The sequence below is a fragment of the Podarcis vaucheri genome (assembly GCF_965113315.1).
Source record: "Podarcis vaucheri genome assembly, chromosome: 11".
NCBI lineage: Eukaryota > Metazoa > Chordata > Lepidosauria > Squamata > Lacertidae > Podarcis > Podarcis vaucheri.
Window position 1 is genome coordinate 33483317 of NC_138749.1, and position 19806 is coordinate 33503122.

The following is a 19806-nucleotide window of genomic DNA, read 5'->3' on the forward strand; positions in this document are numbered from 1 at the left end:
GCCCTTGGTAGTGGTAGACAGCTACAAGCTGTCACTTAAAATTCCTCACAGAGCACAAGTACTCATCATGACATCACTCCAGGTCATTGTGGGAAAGTGACCTCAACTCTTTAAATCTCCTGCAATGCCCCAGAGTAATGCTGCATTAGGTGATCTGGATAACAGCGAAAAAATGGAAACAGTGTCATCTGACACAAGGGGTCCAGGGCAGATATCGGTGCCGATGCCGAGGCTGCCATTCCACAAACTGGAATGAACACCTGAACACACTAGTCACATGCAATGATAGGGCTATTACTGAGGTTGTTGTTGTTGTTGTTGTTGTTGTTGTTGTTGTTGTTACTACTACTATTTCTGTTTCAGAAACCTTAAAGAAATGGAGGAAGGGGGAAGGGGGCAGAATTAGATCCCAAAGAAGTAGTGAATAACTTATTTTCATTACTGGTGCTGGATGAAGTCAGGCATCAGTGTTGTGATTGTGTTATTTCTTTCAGCTGATTGATGATTCATGACAAAAACAGTCCAAAGTAACTTGCCAGGGGCGGGGGAAGGGGGGAATCCAATGCTACTACTCATCACAACTACATATTTTAAAAGCAATGGAACAAAAATATTCATCCACACTAATCTATTAAAGACTAGGGAGTGGAATTCAACGCAGTGCTAAGGCAGTCATTCCGTCAGTGCAAGCATTTCTGCTTGCTGGATGGAAAGATCTCCCCTTTCCTGCAGTGTTTTGAAGTTTCTCCCAACTCTTCAGAGCGGATTGGGGGGCACTGGGGAGGAGAGGGGGAAGCTTCATTGCGCTAGCAGGAGTCCTTGTGCTGGCTTCTGCACCAGCTCAGTTGAATCCTGCCTAAAAATATGAACATACCCTTTCCCCACTCTACACTTGGATGAACACAGAAATAGCCAAAAGCCACCCAAAGGCACAACACTATTAGCGCCCAAATGCCTGGGAGAATAAAAACGTTTTCGCCTGACACTGAAAAGGCGACAAAGTTGGTGCTTGGCAAACATCCCAGAGTTGAATTCTGCAGACAAGGGACAGAAATATCATAGCAGCATTTATTTCATTTTACTGTTATTAGTGCATTTTATTTTTTTCATTTTATTGTTGGGTAGTGCATTTTATTGATGAACTCATATGGGATGTGGTGAAATTCCCATGTGTAATGTTTCACGGGATTACACTTACACTTGTATTACCAAAAGTAATTCAATGTTTCAGGTAGTGGTTCAGGCACTCAGCAGGCACAATTCAAATAGATACATTCCTTTTTATTGATGTTTGAAAATGTAAATAGCTCCATTAAATCTTTTCCCTAGACCAGAGTACTAAGTTTTACAACATCCGAGGGTGGCATATAACAATTGTATGAAGTTTATTCTAAATGCACTGTGAATGGAATCTGCCTGGCCTTCTTATCAAGTTAAAAACAACCATATTAAGAAAGTTCCCCTTCAAATCACATGCATGGTGTTTCCCACAGCTGCAAAATAAATCTGCTAACACAAAAGCTGTTCCAATGTCACACAGCTTACATGTCCTATAGAATAAACATTTCAGCACTTAAGTAATCAAATTGGTAACAAAGATGAAGCTTCTGGCAGATTTATCCTGCCGTATTAGTTCTGTGGTAGTAAGAAATGTCCTTACACTTTTGATGCCAGATGCTCTCATTGGGAGAGCAGCGGTTCATGGAAGCAATCCTATTGTATATAATGGGATTACTCATGTGAGAAATTGCTTATGTAGCTTTATACTTATGAATGCGTTTACACCTTCCAAAATAAGAGCACAGATGAAAGAAGCATATTTCAGTGTTTCATTGCAATTGATGATCTGACAATTTGTATTCATTTCTTTTTAATATGATGGAATGAGCACCTGTGTTTGTTTTCGGCTGATGCCGATGGTCTATTAAGTAATTGGTGATTAATATTAACATTCTGAAAGAGTATCTTGAAAATTAGTTGGATCCAGAGAAAAGCTTCTGGAAGCAGGTTTGCAGAAATTGGCTTCCCCTCCCTGGGAAGTCAACATGATTCATACCCAATGGCATCTAGGTTTTTCTCTCTCTGACCAGCATTTGAAAGAGTATGCATCCAGCTACAATTTTTTCTTCCATCCAACTTGTAAATAGTTTATGTAGCCAGCCTTGTTTTCACCAGTGAAACCACATTAACAGTGTCAGAGATCAAACCTATTGCATTCTTTGGATGCCTGGTGCTATAAACTTATAGTAACCCAAGTCCAGGAAAAACCTATGGTAGAGGTCTACTGTACGGATGCATCATGTGGTCAGATAAAATGATTCTGGCTCCTTCATATTGTAAGATTCTATTCAGCGCTCATATAAACACTATAGACTCCAAGTCGCAAACACATTCATATTCTATTATGGTGGGTTTTCTTCCCAGTGCACAACCAGCATCAAGGCACCTGCATCCTACTGATGAATTTCAGACACTATTACAACCCCCCTCCCCCAAGGTCTTTAGCAGCGGTGAGAAGTTACTATACCAAAAAATCATGTACAAATTGTTATTTGTCTCCTTTTTGTCCAAGTTTGAAACTACTATTCCTCCTCCTGGATTGTGATTTTCTCAGCACCCTCCATAATGACATTCAATCAGGAAAATAACTCTTCCATATCTACAAACATCACAATAAGACAACACCCCATGATGACAAGTAATTATTGCACAGAGAGGCAACCTTCCACATATACAAAAAGGCAAGATCCTTAGTCAATCTGAGCTGAGATAAAATCCCTTCTTGACCATTGAGGTGTGGCAATTAGGGTTAAAGTTTGCATTAGAACTCATCCAGTTTCAGACCAATCTTATGTATGCTTGCTCGGATGTAAATTTAAGTGCATTCCATGAGACTGACTCCCAAGCAGGGAATATACTAGGATTGCAGCCTGAATTTCTTTATGAATAAAGCAGGTTTATGACTGAAGCAAATAACTTATTCCAGAATGGGTAAAATTGATTAAAATGTATGTTTCTCACCTGCTGATGTTGGCTCTTCTTCATCTAGCACTGTGAATAGAAGAGAGAAAAGAGATTAAAATTATAAATACACTGAAGAAACTCAAAGAATCTGAATGCATAGGACCCTATTTAAAAATATATTCTAACCCTTTAGATTTGTAATTAAAACAAAGGCACAATGTGTAAGTTTTATATAAATGCATGCATTCATTGAAAAACCATTTCCAATGCTATTTTAAGTATATTTTGAGGTACAGTCAGTAGCAGATGGTGGGGTGGGGTGGGGTGGGGTGGGGTGGGGTGGCAGAGCTCAGCAGACATGCTGGTTATTGGGTTACATCTGTCCAGGTTACACACCTGTCTTCTCAGTCCACATGCTTCACCCTTCCTTCAAAATTTGTACTCCTCTGAATTTTGAAATGCAGTTCTGCAGCCAAGTAATGCGTGCAAAAATGAATCTACCTGGGCAAAGTGTGCAGAAATATATATTTATCTGTGACAAGAACATACAAAATTTCTAGATTCAGGTAGGTAGCCGTGTTGGTCTGACACAGTCGAAATATATATAAAAATAATATAAAATGTCCAGTAGCACCTTAGAGACCAACTAAGTTTGTTGTTGGTATTTCATTATATTAGGGGAAATTAGAGACCTCTGAATTCTGTATTTCTGGAATGTACCTTAGTGTACAAGGGTAACAGCCCTATTCCCATTTTTCCTTTGGCCCTTCTTGCCCCTAGAAGGTTGCCCATGAGTGAATGTGGACCTTGGGATGAAAAAGTTTTCTCACCCCCACTCTAAGGCAATGCTTTGATGAACTGATGATGCACGTTTGTTCGCTGTCCAGCCTAGCATAAAACTCAACTACAATTAAGGAAGTCTGCCTCTGTTCTCTTTTCAGCTTGGTTTTTGTGTGTTCTTCTCAAGGGTTTTCAAACACGACATTGCTAAGGCCAGATAACTTTCCTATACAATCTGAATTGCATTTGCTACATGTATATAATTCTTAGGCAGTTCAATTCACAGTTCTATATATTATTACACATGACAATTGTATTGGTCACTGGGGTTACTTCTAATTGCATGTCAGGAAAACATTCTTTCCTGGAAATATCAGAAATAAACCATGAAGGCTGATGAAATTTTGTCTGGCCTGCTTTCAGGCTTCCAATCACTTTTGATCCAACTGTTTTCAAATGGTTGAGAGCGAAAGAGAGAAAACACCAGTGTGGTTTGTGATTTGCTATTCAGACAAGCAGCTGAGTAACACACAGCATCTACCAAACTGACCTCACACAATTCCACTGTCCAGATAGCATATGGGTGAACTTTTATGTTATGGGAAGGCATAAGAATTCTGAAAATCAATAAGGATAATCAATAGTAACTAGGCAACCAGTGTTTAAAATAACTTAGACCCGAGCCAATGAATGATGGAAACAGAAAGGTAAATCAAAATGGTCTCATTGCCCTTCTTTGCCCTTCCCTGTATAGAGAAGTTTTAAATATTCGATGTCTTACTGTGTTTTAGTGTGTTTGAAGTTGCCCAAAGTGGCTGGGGCAACCCAGTGAGATGGGTAGCATATAAATAATAAATTGTCATTATTGTTATTATTCTAAAGTTTACTACTTCATCTCACTGATGGGATTGGTAAACTTGGCTGATGTTGGAAACCTCATGGACCCCTATTTTCTCATCCTCTTTCTTCCTAGCTGAGAAAACTAAATCTAGTGTATGTCCTGCCACACGTATTAGGTCAATAACATATTGGGACAGGCCCAAATTATTGTCATGGCAACCCTGAAGTCCAAAATACATGTCAGCCTCATCATGGATATGGATATTCCCCAGGACCAACACCCTGTGAGTCTTCAGCACCACATCTGAGACTATCTTTGTCAGCTCTGGTAGGGAGACCACTGAGTGAGTAGTTCACTTGCAGGAAACTATGGTAACTTAGGTCCACTACTTTCAGCTTTCAAAGGATGACTGTGTTTCAGTTTGCATATTATTTTAGAAAGTGGTGGTGCTAACTGTGTGCAAAGATGTGAATGTCACCTCTCAGACTTCATTCTGCCTTACAAGAGTATGTGACCATCCCTTCTGTTACAGAATATCTGTAGGAAGTCAAATGAATGGTACTTTGCAAGAAATTGAATTCACACAAAAGAGAGGAATTTGCAAGAAATTGAATTCACACAAAAGAGAGTCATAAGACTGTCAGGATCTTCCAAGATTTCCTAGATGTATAGCTCATCTAACGGTGTTTTTTATATATAAATAGCTTGCAAACTCCTGTGTCTTTTACATTAAAAACCAGTGGCCTGATAAGGACCAAAAAACAACAGTGGTGTTTTCTATATAATGCCTGTGCAGTTTTTAATTCAGATAATTCAGCTGTGAAGTCAATTAGGGTCTCTAACACATCCATATATTTATTAAGTGCTAGCAGACCATAAAGGAAACTTTAGAATACTAATGAAATTGTTCTCATTGAACTTATTGCCCCATTATGTTAAATAATTTCATAAGAATTTTTCATTTGTACAATAAATAAATGTTCTGATGTGTGAGAGAAATAGGGATCAGCTTTTATTTAAAATCAATAGTACACACTATAGCAGTTTTTAAAATATATATATTTGCATTATAAACTGACTAAAGCAAAAACCCAATATAGCTGCAGGTGGCAAATTGCCCTGTCTTATCTTGGGAGCATGCTTAAAATGATGTGCATTATTTTAATAGGGGTTTGGGAAGTAATTTTCATTAGTGGTTCACAGAAGTGCAATATTGACTAAAGGCATTCTCAGTATTGAGCTCTTCCATTAATACTTTGTAAGGAGATACAGCCATAATATAAGCAGATGAAGAACATATGTAACAAGCCCCATTCTGTGCCCAATAAGCTCTGTGGCCCATAGATTGCCCAGTATCTTCTCTGTGTGATGTGTTCATGGGGAAAAGCTGTCCCATGAGCCCTTGCTGTACAGGTAAGGGGAAAGCATATATAAGGCTGCTTTCCCTGGATCTCACAGCCATTTTGCTCTGAGAGCTTCCCACCCACCCACCCTCGGGTTGGAGCCTTCACTGAGCGATTTTGGGTCATTGGTTGACAGGGCCGGAAAGGAATCCCCCCATCTGATTGGAACTTGGTTGGGTTTTTCCATGTTTCCCTCTGTGAAATTATGGCTTTCCTTTGTATGAGGGCAGAAATGGCATTGGTCATGATCATCATAGTACGCCCCCCCCCATAAGGGGCCTGAAGGGAGGACTGACCATGGCAAACCAAAGCATGGGTTCGGTATCTGCCTGTTCCGAATCTACACCCTGGTCCCCCAGTGAGACCTTGCTTGCTTGACTTGTACCACGGCAAGGTTCAACACTGGCCAACTCCCGTGGTAGAGGTTTGGACTGATCCAAACCCAGTGGAATGATGAACTGATCCTGGGACTCAATGCCATGCCAACCCTTGCCCTGCCTGTTGCTGTCAATAAAGATTTGGCCATATTTTATCCCATCACCATTGTACAATCTGTTTTTTTTTTTTTTACTGCTCTCATGGGTCACATAATGCGCCTGCCTGGGCAAAGCAAAAACCAGAATGTGAATTACGCATTCACAAATGCCATCCTTACAGAAATTTCAGGTTCTAACCTCAATCGCTTCCCCAACAGTCAACATCGAGCTTCCCTCAAAAGGAAGCAAAGTGGATTTTGGAAGAGCCATAGCACATGCTTTCCATGGAAAATGTGTCACGTTTAATCCCTGTAACTTCCAGGTAGAGCAAGGAAGAACTCCTGTATAAAACAGGAGTTGAGAAAATAAGAACTATTAAGGGGGCACAACCAAATTTTGCCCTTGCTCAGGGCACCATATTTTCAAAGCCCACCCCAGTCCCCAGCTATGAATAACTATATTCCCTGAAATTATTTAAATGCATGGTCAGGCAGGAGAGAGAAAATAGTCATGCACCCCCCATAACCTTCACCTGAAAAGTCTGTTCAAATTGGGATCTATTCATACCATCGCCTGAAATAAAAATCAATGGGATGATTGATTCTTAGTATATTACAGTAGTAATGGACACAGATGGGTTGCACATGTTTGATTTTACTAGATCTGTCAGCAGAGCTCAAGATAATATCGACTACCAAGCTTTGTCATTTTGTGTGCTGCATCTGCTTGACAGTGTGTGTCCTGCTGTTAATTTTTCTGGCCTCCCTTTTCAAACATTTTTTTTAAAGTATTAGAACCTATCATTGACTGTTGCTGTGCTTCATATGTGATGTTGATACTCAGCTGCATAAGCCTAGCATATTAAAAGAAGAGGTTGTGTGTTATCGTCTGTCTAGGATGTTGGTATACCTAATTTATAATAAAGTTAAAGGGACTCCTGACCATGGGGTGGATGACTCTGGGGCTGCGGCGCTCATCTCGCTTTACTGGCTGAGGGAGCCGGCGTACAGCTTCTGGGTCATGTGGCCAGCATGATTAAGCCATTTCTGGTGAACCAGAGCAGTGCACGGAAATGACATTTACCTTCCTGCCGGAGAGGTACCTATTTATCTACTTGCACTTTGGGCTTTTGAACTGCTAGGTTGGCAGGAGGAGGGACCGAGCAATGGGAGTTCACCCCGTCATGGGGATTCGAACCACTGACCTTCTGATCGGCAAGCCCTAGGCTCTGTGGTTTAACCCACAGCGCCACCCACTGCGTCTGAAATAAATAGACTGAAATAAAACCTGAGTAAGAGTGGAGCCACAAATGTTGCTCGGAAGTCAATACATACATTGGGATGATGGACCACAACTTCCCCTGTTCATCTAATACTCAGATACACAATATCCAACAAAAATGTGCCAGTTGTTGATGGTGACTGATGGGGAAGCTAGCAGGAATGGAACAGCACCCAGCTGGAGCTTCTGGGCATCTGGGTGTAAAAGAGCCACAGGGAAGCAGAGAAGCAAGAGATCTGGTGAGATGGAGCTTGGGAGAGCTGAGCAGAAGCATGCAGGGTTGGACAGAGCAGCCAAGACTTGTGCCTCTACGGTGAGTGGCTGCACTGGCAGCAATCTCTCCCTTGGGTCTACAAACCCAAGAAGAGTTTGGATTTGATATCCCACTTTATCACTACCCGAAGGAGTCTCAAAGCGGCTAACATTCTCCTTTCCCTTCCTCCCCCACAACAAACAATCTGAGGTGAGTGAGACTGAGAGACTTCAGAGAAGTGTGACTGGCCCAAAGTCACCCAGCAGCTGCATGTGGAGGAGCGGAGACGCGAACCCAGTTCACCAGGTTACGAGACTACCATAGTGTGATTCTGCTCTGTGCAGAGAGAGGGGAGGTTTCCCTCACTGGCAGGACTTCACAGGACCAGAGGCTTGTAGTGTTTGCAACCACTAATTACCAGAGAGGAGGCATATAAAACAATATTTGGTTCATATAACAAAAAAAAAAAGACATTGTGTACTCTTCTTCTCTTTTGCTGTAGAATATAAACAGAATCATTCTGGCCTTTTAATTATTTTTTTTAAGAAATCATATCATAGAGGGAAGAAGATATTGAACACTGTGTAAACTATTGTTTATTCTTCCAATCAATAACAATCACCTCCCATGGTTCCTGAAATTTACTTCTGGAAGAGAGGTCATTGAACATTGATTTCATAAAAGGCATATTATTCATTATCAAAATGAGCCAGACATTATTTATCCATTTTTGTACTAAAGGAGATTTCTTTTTCTTCGATTTTTTAAATTGGAACTCTTATTGCAAACAATGCATTCTCCAGCAAGGACATGTGTTTTACAAGTACACAGATACAATCCAATACAGCATGCACAAACCTGCTGGGACTGCATGCCTAGAGACCTCCTTTAAAAAGCTAAAATCACATCCACCCCCCCCCCCCAGATACTTGGTGGTTAAGAGGAAAACTGTGTATTCATTTCCTCCTCCTTGCCTGAGAGCTGATGGAAAGCCAAAGGTAAGCACATAGAAAGAGCCTGCTGGATCAGGCCAGTGCCCCATCTAGCCCACTGTTCTCACAGGGACCAACCAGAAGCCTACATGCAGGTAGGTCAGTATCTCTTGACTAAGGTGGCATTTCCTGAAGTAACAACTCGTTCTGACCTTTCCTTTTTACGTATTTTTATACCACCATTCAATAAAAGGTTATGAAATGTCTACAAGGATGTCACGAAAGAACAACAAACACACATAATGTCAGTAGCAGCCTGTGTGGTGAGGCAGAGTCGTAGAGCCATCAGCCTGACACAGTCATTGCTACAGCTTACCTGGATAGTAATGAGGTGAGGTAGGAATGAGGTCAGAGCTGTGTGGACAATTCAGTGCTCCCCACTGGTTTGCCCATGCAGCCTCAACCTTGCTGTCATTCTGCTCTGGCTTTGTGGGTCTGTACCACTGCACCAGCCACTGCTGCATTTTGCATCTTTAGTTAGCAGATTCCTGCTGGCCCAGTGGGATATATATACTATTAAGTCCGTATAGTTAAAGCCATGGTTTTCCCAGTAGTGATGTATGGAAGTGAGAGAGCTGGACCATAAAGAAGGCTGATTGCTGAAGAATTGATGCTTTTGAATTATGGTGCTGGAGGAGACTCTTGAGAGTCTCATGGACTGCAAGAAGATCAAACCTATCCATTCTTAAGGAAATCAGCCCTGAGTGCTCACTGGAAGGACAGATCATGAAGCTCAGGCTCCAGTACTTTGGCCACCTCATGAGAAGAGAAGACTCCCTGGAAAAAACCCTGATGTTGGGAAAGATTGAGGGCAAAAGGAGAAGGGGACGACAGAGGATGAGATGTTTGGATAGTGTTCTCGAAGCTACAAACATGAGTTTGACCAAACTGCGGGAGGCAGTGGAAGACAGGAGGGCCTGGCGTGCTCTGGTCCATGGGGTCACGAAGAGTCGGACACGACTAAACGACTAAACAACAACAAATGTCTAAAGCAGCTGTGGAAAAGCCTTAGCCCTTTTTGATTTGCTGAACTACAACTTCTATTGCCTCTAGCCATTGACCAGACTTACTGGGATACATGGTAGCTGTAGTTCAGCAACAACTGGAGAGCCAAAAGTACCCAAGCCCTGGTGTAAGGGGACCATCTTCTCCCACATGAATGCACTAGTTGATCAAGACCTTCCTCAGATGGCATGTGCTGGATGCCATGCCTTCTTTGGGCAGGTAGGTGGCTATCAGAGATATTTTGTCCATACAGTGGTACCCAAATTATGGAACTCTGACGCCATATCTGCTACTGTTTGTCTGGAAAATTTGTCCTCCTCTCACATGCTGTTAGTGGTACATAAGATCTATTGCAGTGCAATCCTACAAACGTCACCTCAAAAGTAAGTCCTGTTGAGTTTTGGTGGCCTTACTCCTAGGAAACTGGGCCTAGGATTGCACTGCTGGTGCTGCTGCTTGCGTGAGTGCTGGGAGGATCGCTCCCTTTCTGCCAACTCCATCTGGCCTAGGGGGCGGGGCCTGCATTCATCGCCACAGCATAAGAGGCCTGGGAGAGGCCTCCGGGACACGACTGCTGGTGCTGCTGCTTGCGTGAGTGCTGGGAGGACCGCTCCCTTTCTGCCAACTCCATCTGGCCTAGGGGGCGGGGCCTGCATTCATCGCCACAGCATAAGAGGCCTGGGAGAGGCCTCCGGGACACGACTGCTGGTGCTGCTGCTTGCGTGAGTGCTGGGAGGACCGCTCCCTTTCTGCCAACTCCATCTGGTCTAGGGGGCGGGGCCTGCATTCATCGCCACAGCATAAGAGGCCTGGGAGAGGCCTCCGGGACACGACTGCTGGTGCTGCTGCTTGCGTGAGTGCTGGGAGGACCGCTCCCTTTCTGCCAATTCCATCTGGCCTAGGGGACGGGGCCTGCATTCATCGCCACAGCATAAGAGGTCTGGGAGAGGCCTCCGGGACACGACTGCTGGTGCTGCTGCTTGCGTGAGTGCTGGGAGGACCGCTCCCTTTCTGCCAACTCCATCTGGCCTAGGGGGCGGGGCCTGCATTCATCGCCACAGCATAAGAGGTCTGGGAGAGGCCTCCGGGACACGACTGCTGTTGCTGCTTCGTGAGTGCTGGGAAGACCGCTCCCTCTCCTGCCAACTCCATCCGGCCTAGGGGGCGGGGCCTGCACTACCATCACAGTTTAGAGGACAGAGCAGCTACCGGCAGCAATGGACAAAATAGTTTTAAATGTTTTAATTGCTTTTAATTTGCAGCACCTTAAATGGGGGTTGTTGTTTTTTATAATATTATATTATTTCATTATCTGCTGCAAATGTTAAAGATGTTTATATATATTTTAAGGTGTTTTAAAGGTGCTTTTATTGTTTACTTTGTTGTACCACCGTGAATGGTGGTTTTTATTTATGTATTTTTGTTGTTCCATTTTGTTTTGTTTTTGGGGTTGGACACTGAGTGGGGCGGGGATTGGTTTTGTTTGGGCATAATTGTTTTGGTTGTTTTGTTTTCTATTTGTAAATGGAGGTTAGCATGAGGCTTGGGATTGCGACCGTGGAGGGGCGAGGGAGGTATGGCGGTGGGGGCAGATGTTATAGGCGAAGGGGATTGAGATATGGATATGCTCGTACCCCTTCCAATCTGTGCCCCATCCCGAGAGACGAGGGTAGGGTGAGCAAGGATTACTCACCTCCTTCACTGGTGTTGTGCAATGCCAGGTCTATAGGCAACAAAACTGCTACCCTGCGAGATTTCTTTATCTCGCAGGGAGTTGACCTGGCTTGTGTGACGGAGACCTGGGTGCGCGAAGGGGTAACTGTTACCTTACGAGAGATGGCGCCCCCGGGTTTCTCCGTCCTCCACCAGTCACGGACTGTGGGCCGGGGGGGAGGGGTGGCAGTATTAATCCGGGAAGATTGTTCTTTCAGGGCTCTACCATCGCCATCGATCCCCAGCATTGAATGTGTTGGCCTAGTGTGGGGCTCCGAGGAGAGCTTGGCTGTCTGGCTGGTGTACCGGCCACCTAGAGCACCAGCAGCCACCCTGTCAGGCCTGCTGGAGGCGGTGGCCGGCTGGGCCTTGGAGTTCCCTAACCTATTGGTATTGGGAGACTTCAACTTCCACGCTGATGCCACTCCCCCCTCACAGGCTCTGGACCTGGTGTCTTCCATGGCGACACTAGGGCTCTCCCAGTTTGTTTCGGGCCCCACACATCAAGCAGGCCACACGCTGGATTTGATCTTTGGCGCCGGTATAGATGTGATCATGTCTCCTTCGATGAAGGTGCCATGGTCTGATCACTACGCTCTGAAAGCCAGGATTGACTTTCCACCCCCACCCTGCTTAGGTGGCGAGCCGATTTGGGCTCGCCCGTGGAGGCTGATGGACCCGGATAGATTCCGTCAAGCCTTGCGGGACCTTGCTCCCCCTGGCGACTCATTGACTGAGCTTGTTGAGGGCTGGAATACCCAGCTCCTGGCAGCCATCGATGAGATCGCACCTAAGCGCCCTCTGCGACCCCGCAGAAACCGGGCTCCCTGGTTTACCGAGGAGCTTCGGAAAATGAAGCGGGACCTCAGACGGCTAGAGCAAGTATGGCGGGGTGCCCGTGACGGAGCCTCAAGAACATCTTATAGGGTTTTTATGAAAACCTATGAGATGGCAGTGAAGGCTGCTAAGAAGTCTTACTTCTCGGCCTCCATTGCATCCGCTAGCTCTCGCCCGGCGCAATTATTTAGTATAATTCGGTCTTTAACGTCCCTTGAAGGACAGCCAAATTTAAATAACAATCTGACACACAGCTGTGAGGCATTTGCGAGCTTTTTTGCGGAGAAGGTCCTGTTGCTCCGCCATGACCTCTCTGCCAATTTGGATACAATAAAGGAACTGGAGGCCCCTCGACTGTCCTCGGGTCCAGTATTGGACCACTTTGACCGGATATCTCCAGCTGATGTGGACAGATTCCTCCAAGCTGGAAAGCCCACCACCTGTCCTCTTGACCCGTGCCCGTCATGGCTGATTAGAGCGTGTCCAGACGAGGTGCGGGGCCCCCTGGGGGATATCATCAATTTGTCCCTTGGCACCGGGATATTCCCAGGGGAACTGAAGGAGGCGGTGGTGCGTCCGCTCTTAAAGAAAACATCATTAGATCCCTCAGATCTATCCAATTACCGCCCGGTCTCGAATCTTCCATTCCTGGGTAAGGTGATTGAGAGAGCGGTTGCTGAACAGCTTGGTAGGTTTCTGGATGAAACATCTGCTCTGGACCCATTCCAGTCCGGCTTCCGCGCTGGTCATGGGACCGAGACGGCTCTGGTCGCCCTAACAGATGATCTCCGCAGGCAGCTGGATCGAGGCGGGTCAGGGCTGCTGATTCTTCTAGATCTGTCAGCAGCCTTTGACATGGTCGATCACGAACTCCTGGACCACCGCCTTGCCGACGTGGGGATCCAGGGCACAGTCCTTCAATGGCTGCGCTCGTTTCTCTCTGGTCGGGGACAGAGGGTGGCGCTTGGGGGGGAATTGTCATCACGCCACTCCTTGGTGTGTGGAGTGCCTCAGGGTGCAATTCTCTCCCCGATGCTTTTTAACATCTTTATGCGCCCCCTCGCCCAGCTTGTCCGGAGTTTTGGGCTGGGTTGCCATCAGTATGCTGATGACACCCAACTCTATCTGTTGATGGATGGCCATCCTGACTCGGCCCCAGACACACTGACCAGATGTCTGGAAGCTGTGGCTGGATGGTTACGTGGGAGCCGGTTGAAGTTAAATCCTTCGAAGACAGAGGTCCTCTGGCTGGGGCGGGAAGATATGGGATCAGGGGGGCAACTCCCATCTCTTGCAGGGGTGCAATTAGTGCCAGCACCGTCCGTTAAGAGTTTGGGTGTAATCTTCGATACCTCCCTCTCTATGGAGTCGCAGATTACAGCTATAACAAAGGCGGCATTTTTTCATCTCCGCCAAGCTAAGCAGTTGGCCCCTTATCTCTCTCGTCCTGACCTAGCCACTGTGATCCATGCGACGGTCACCTCCAGACTGGATTATTGTAACTCGCTCTACGTGGGGCTGCCCTTGAGACTGACCCAGAAACTCCAGCGGGTGCAGAATGCCGCGGCGAGACTCCTTATGGGGTCTTCGCTGCGAGAGCACATTCATCCAGTATTATACCAGCTGCACTGGCTCCGGGTGGAGTACAGGATCAGGTTTAAGGTGCTGGTTTTAACCTTTAAAGCCCTATACGGCCTAGGACCCTCGTACCTACGGGACCGCCTCTCCTGGTATGCCCCACAGAGAAACCTACGGTCTGCAAATAATAACATCCTCAAGGTCCCAGGCCTCAGAGAGGTTAGGCTGGCCTCAACTAGAGCCAGGGCCTTCTCGGCTGCAGCTCCAAACTGGTGGAATGCTCTGTCAAAAGAGACTAGGGCCCTGCGGGACCTGACATCTTTCCGCAGGGCCTGCAAGACAGAGTTGTTCCGCCAGGCCTTTGGTCAGGGCGCAGCCTGACTCCCTCCTCTGGCAACCTGCACATAATTCTGCATAATTGGTTGCCATCAATTTGATTTAATTAATTTTATTATGAAATATTTTAGATTGTGTGATTATTTGACTGATTATTTGATTGTTGTTAGCCGCCCTGAGCCCGGCTTTGGCTGGGGAGGGCGGGATATAAATAAAATTTATTATTATTATTATTATTATTATCCTTAATTGTTGTTGTTGGGTTGGGTTTTTTTGTATGTGTCTCTTTTTTGGTAACTTGTTGCTATTTTACTACATTTGGCTAGAATTGTTTACATTGTATTGTAGTATTATTGTATTGTTGTATTATAAGCTTCTTGTGAAAAGTACAGTAGAAATTTAATCAAGCAAGTAAACAATCAAATAATAAGTGAATACATTACAGCCTTTACATGTACTGTATCTTCCCTGGGGTCATTTTTCCTATGTCAGGCTACAAGCCTATACAGTGGTAGCTCGGGTTACAAACTTAATTCATTCTGGAGGTCCATTTTTAACCCGAAACTGCTCTTAACCTGAGGCGCGCTTTCGTTAATGGGGCCTCCTGCTGCTGCCGTGGGTACCACAGTATGCAGTTACTGAATCCACTGCACTCAGCCAAGAAATGTGTAAACCCTCTAGGGACGGATTGTAAGTCAGGTGTAGTGCAAATTCTTTGCATGCAGAAGGTATTGTGTTCAATCCTGGCATCTCCCGTTATAAGGATGAGGTAGCAAATGATGGGAAAGCCATCTGTCTGAGCATCTGATAGTCCCTTGTTGGAAGCCACCCAGAGTGGCTGGGGAAACCCAGCCAGATGGGTGGGGTATAAATAAAATTATTATTATTATTATTATTATTATTATTATTATTATCCCTGCCTTCTGTGTAGACAACACTGGGTTAAATAGACAATGAGACTGATGAACAATATATATGGAAGGTTGCCTTAGAAGGAACTGTGCAAACATACCAGAAGCAAAAAAAAATTATGGCTGGAAGTGTTTGCACATATTGGGACCAGTGTGAGCCCAAACAGTTGTGATCACACCAGAAAGAATACCGTACATTTAAAAAGAGCCTAAAAGTGGAAGGTTATAATGAGATGATTCATAAACTGTATCCAGCAAAGGAAGTTTAGATTAAGCTCTTCATAGCTAATTCATCATAGTTCTATTAAATTACCCAGTGAAGAGTAGAAATGTGGAAATCCTAAGTAAGGAAAAAAATGCTTTCTCCATTAATGGACTGCAAAATATATTCTGGATGCCCAAAGAAAAATCGTGAGTAATTAAGAGGCTGACCCTGAAAGGTGATGAGTGCATTCTTAGCAATGACTGACAAGCACTTAGTAAAGCTATTAAAAAGAAATTGGTTCCTAAAATATGCTTTAGGAATTAGAAAAAAAATCATTAATTTATGTATGGCTCTAAAATGGAGCTTTGTAAATTACCCGGCAAATTACTCATGAGTAGGTTGAGTGAAGACAATTTTCATTAGCCTTCCTTTATCTTAATGAAAGAAGCCGCTAGAAATCAAAAGTTTATAAGCCCCCTGTGACTTAACCTTTGCACAAAAATGCTTTGAACAAAACTGTCAGTCAGCATTCCAGCACTTCTCTCCAACTTTCAATTTTCATTAGTGAAGGAGTCAGACCTATTGATTTTATAAGGTGTTTTATTAGAGTTGCTTTTAAAAATAAGAACTACTTGAAATTCAGCTCTACTAGCTTTGCTTTTTTCCCTTTATATTTTGAACTGTTTTGTTCACTTTTTATGTAAGTACACCAAGCGTATGCAATACTCAGTATGAGTACCTATTAGTGACTAAATGTTTTTGCAAATTTACTGGTAGTCACTCAGTTTTATTTCTTGCTTTCCCCTTATTTTGTTTCATTTCTAAGATGTCTAAGCCACCTTTCCCTATAAGTCTCAGGTTACAACAGTATCATGTACCTTTATAAAAACAAATAAAACATTTGCAATTATATTTGTGTGTGTAGTCATTCCAACCAGAACACAACACTACAAATGCAGCAAGAGATGGGTTCCACAAAACTAAATATGTCAAATTTCAAAGGCCAAGGTAAAGAGACATTTCATCAGCATGCAACAAAAGCAATACAATGAAGGTGACGCCCCCCCCCTCTTTGGGGAGTTCCACAATTTATCCACAAATAAACCTCCCTCAGCCATTTGAGGGAGCCCCCTCAAGAGGATCAGCTGAGATGGAGATGGCCCTTCAAATATTTAGTACCTAAGTCATTTAGGTCTTTAAACACCAGTTTGAGCATCGTGAATTGGCTACACTTTAGCAAAGACTCTCCTCCCTGGAAGAGAGGGGAGTGGTTGTGGGTGGGAGCCTGAGCTCCGCCTCCTGGCCGGGGGCCTCAGCCCCCACGCCTCCTCACCTGGCTGGCGCCCACGCCCACCGGAGGCAGCCAGCCAGGTGTCTCCGGGGGGCGTGTTTGGCAGCTTAATGCTGCGGGGCCAGCTCCACCTCCTCCTCAGTCGTCGTCGTCCCGCAGCGAGTCACTTTTGCAACCAGTGCAGCTGTTTTAAAACAGGGGCAGTACAAGCTCTACATGGAACCAGTGGCAGAGCTTCATGCTTCAGCACTGGTGGGGTGGAGAGCAGGCGGGGGCGGGGCTAGCGCATGTCCTGGGGGTGTGGCATGATGCCGGTGTGTGTGTGTGACGCCCAGCATGGGGGGGGCAGCTGCAATGGCACCCCACCGGGATCGCGCTGCCGGGGGGAGTGCGCTCCCCCCGCACTCCTCTTCCTCCTCCCGTGCATGGAACCCAAGGAAGGAATCTAGCCGCTGCATTTTAGACTGATGACCCTACTCCCACCATAACAGATTTTACAGGTTTTGATTATTTTGCGCTTCAGTTGTGACAGCTGTTGAAATATGAAATGTTTAAAGGTAAAGGTAAAGGTACCCCTGCCCGAACGGGCCAGTCTTGACAGACTGTGGGGTTTGTGCGCCCATCTCACATTTATTGGCCGGGGGCCAGCGCTGTCCGGGGACACTTCCGGGTCACGTGGCCAGCGTGACATCGCTGCTCTGGCGAGCCAGAGCCGCACACGGAACGCCGTTTACCTTCCCGCTGGTAAGCGGTACCTATTTATCTACTTGCACCCGGGGGTGCTTTCGAACTGCTAGGTGGGCAGGCGCTGGGACCGAACGATGGGAGCGCACCCCGCCGCGGGGATTCGAACCGCCGACCTTTCGATCGGCAAGCCCTAGGCGTTGAGGCTTATGTTTATTCCTCTGCTATTTTACCGAATGGTCCTACGCACCAATAAGAGATATACCACCACCAATATAGGTGCAATGCCCAACAATTCATACACTTGTCCAGCCCGGAACAGGGAAAGAGTGTAATTCTTACATAATTTAATGTTTCATAATTATATAACTCAGGGCAGATTAATACCCAAATATACAGCTCCTATCCAAATACAGTGGTACCTCAGGTTACATACGCTTCAGTTACATACGCTTCAGGTTACAGACTCCGCTAACCCAGAAATATTGCTTCAGGTTAAGAACTTTGCTTCAGGATGAGAACAGAAATTGGGCTCCAGTGGTGCAGCAGCAGCAAGGAGGCGCCATTAGCTAAAGTGGTGCTTCAGTTAAGAACAGTTTCAGGTTAAGTACAGACCTCCGGAACAAATTAAGTACTTAACCTGAAGTACCACTGTATAAAATTCATGGAGGTGCAATTCATGTGTGAAGGTCATCATATGCAATATTTGCTGCAACAAAGTCAATGCTGTACTTTCACCATTTCGTTTGTACTGTACCAACTTCACCACCACCTTATCCCTTCTCCTCCACCTCCCAGTAAGCAACAGCTACTTGACCAACCAGAAATGTAGTGAGTAGTTCCACCCCACTGTCCACTACTGAGCAAGTTTCCAAATTCTAAAAGGTCATAAAGTTGTCACCTCATTTTCTAGTGAAGCTAGCAGCCAAGTTAAATGGGTCACTGTAAAGAAAAGCATCCCAGACAGAAACATGATAGATCTTTGAGCAAACATTTCTGTAATACATAGGGGAGACAGAGAGCACTTTTACATAGAGTCTGACAGCTAATGCATATGCTTGAGGTGATTTCTTTTTCTCCTCAGTCTGAGAAGATTTCTTTTGATGGGAAGTGGGTCATCCAACTCATTTGCCAGAAGCAGAATTGGCAGTTTTGCATTTCATCACAAACCCTTTCCATGATGTGTCACAAAGGGGACAAGCACTGTTGCAAGTAGGGCAAGAGAGTACTTTGGCCCTTATATAAAAAGTAAAAGGAATGGCAACTGCAAGGACCATAGCCAAGAAGCATCACATTGAGGTACTGTTGGCAGACAGGGACATTTCCCTCCTGCAACAAGATTTGATTTTAAATTTGTTCAACCATTGAATAAGATTTTTTTCCAGGAGGAAAATCTGTATCACTCGGGTAGGTGGGATGGATTGAGTCTCGTCTTTTTGCTCTGCAGAGGTTTAAGGAAAGCAAACAAGCAAAGTCAAGCTCTTGATTTCCTACTTCAATCACTTTCATTGTGTGTATACAGCGTACAACCCAATTACACGAAGTCTTCAAGGTTACCTAGAGTAGCAGACATAATTCAGATAATTTGCTATTGACTGAGAGTGATTACATATATGCCACCATCAACTTCCTATGTTTGTGTTTTTGTAATTCCCTACTTGTTTTGCCTCACTGATGCAGTGAAAGGTTGGGCTGTCCAATCTTCACCAGAATATTCCCTTTATATGCAGGTGCACCTATATATAAAGTATGTATGAGGAATATACCACTCAGGCACTTCTTAATTAATAGTGTTGTGTATGGGAAAACCTATTTGGCTTTGCTTCAGTGATTAAATTCAGGATGGCTTGGACACCCTAGGGCCCTCTCCCTTGCTTTTTAACTTTGGAAAATTCTCTGTAACAAAATACAAACAGTCTCAGATTTCGAAACTAGCTGCATCTTTGTGTGCATGCATAGATGGTAACAGTAATAATGCTAACAGTCTAATAAGTAATTTTTGGATTCTTACATATAAAGCTTTTGGCTGATAGTTCTGACAGAGCAGTGGCATACCTAGGGGTTAGACTGGACCCTGCCAAGGGTGCAGGCCCAGGGGGTGGGACAATAATCACGCTGCTCCACTCTGGTTCAGAGTGGCTAGGAACACGTCTGCTCCTCTGCTGCTCTGGGTGGCCAGGCAAGGTGTACGGGCTCCTCTGGTTGCCTCATCTGAGGAATCTGGTCCCTGGCATAGACCATCACAGCAACCCTGTG

The 19806-nt window shown here is 44.9% G+C and overlaps 1 protein-coding gene across 1 annotated transcript in view; it reads right to left on the reverse strand.

The window, feature by feature from the left end:
• EDIL3 (EGF like repeats and discoidin domains 3) overlaps positions 1-19806 on the reverse strand; it is a 241786-nt gene that overhangs the window by 125481 nt on the left and 96499 nt on the right. Inside the window, exon 3 of the mRNA XM_082191968.1 lies at positions 3022-3051. Within this exon, the coding sequence (XP_082048094.1) occupies positions 3022-3051 (30 nt within the window). The remainder of the gene's footprint in view (positions 1-3021; positions 3052-19806) is intronic.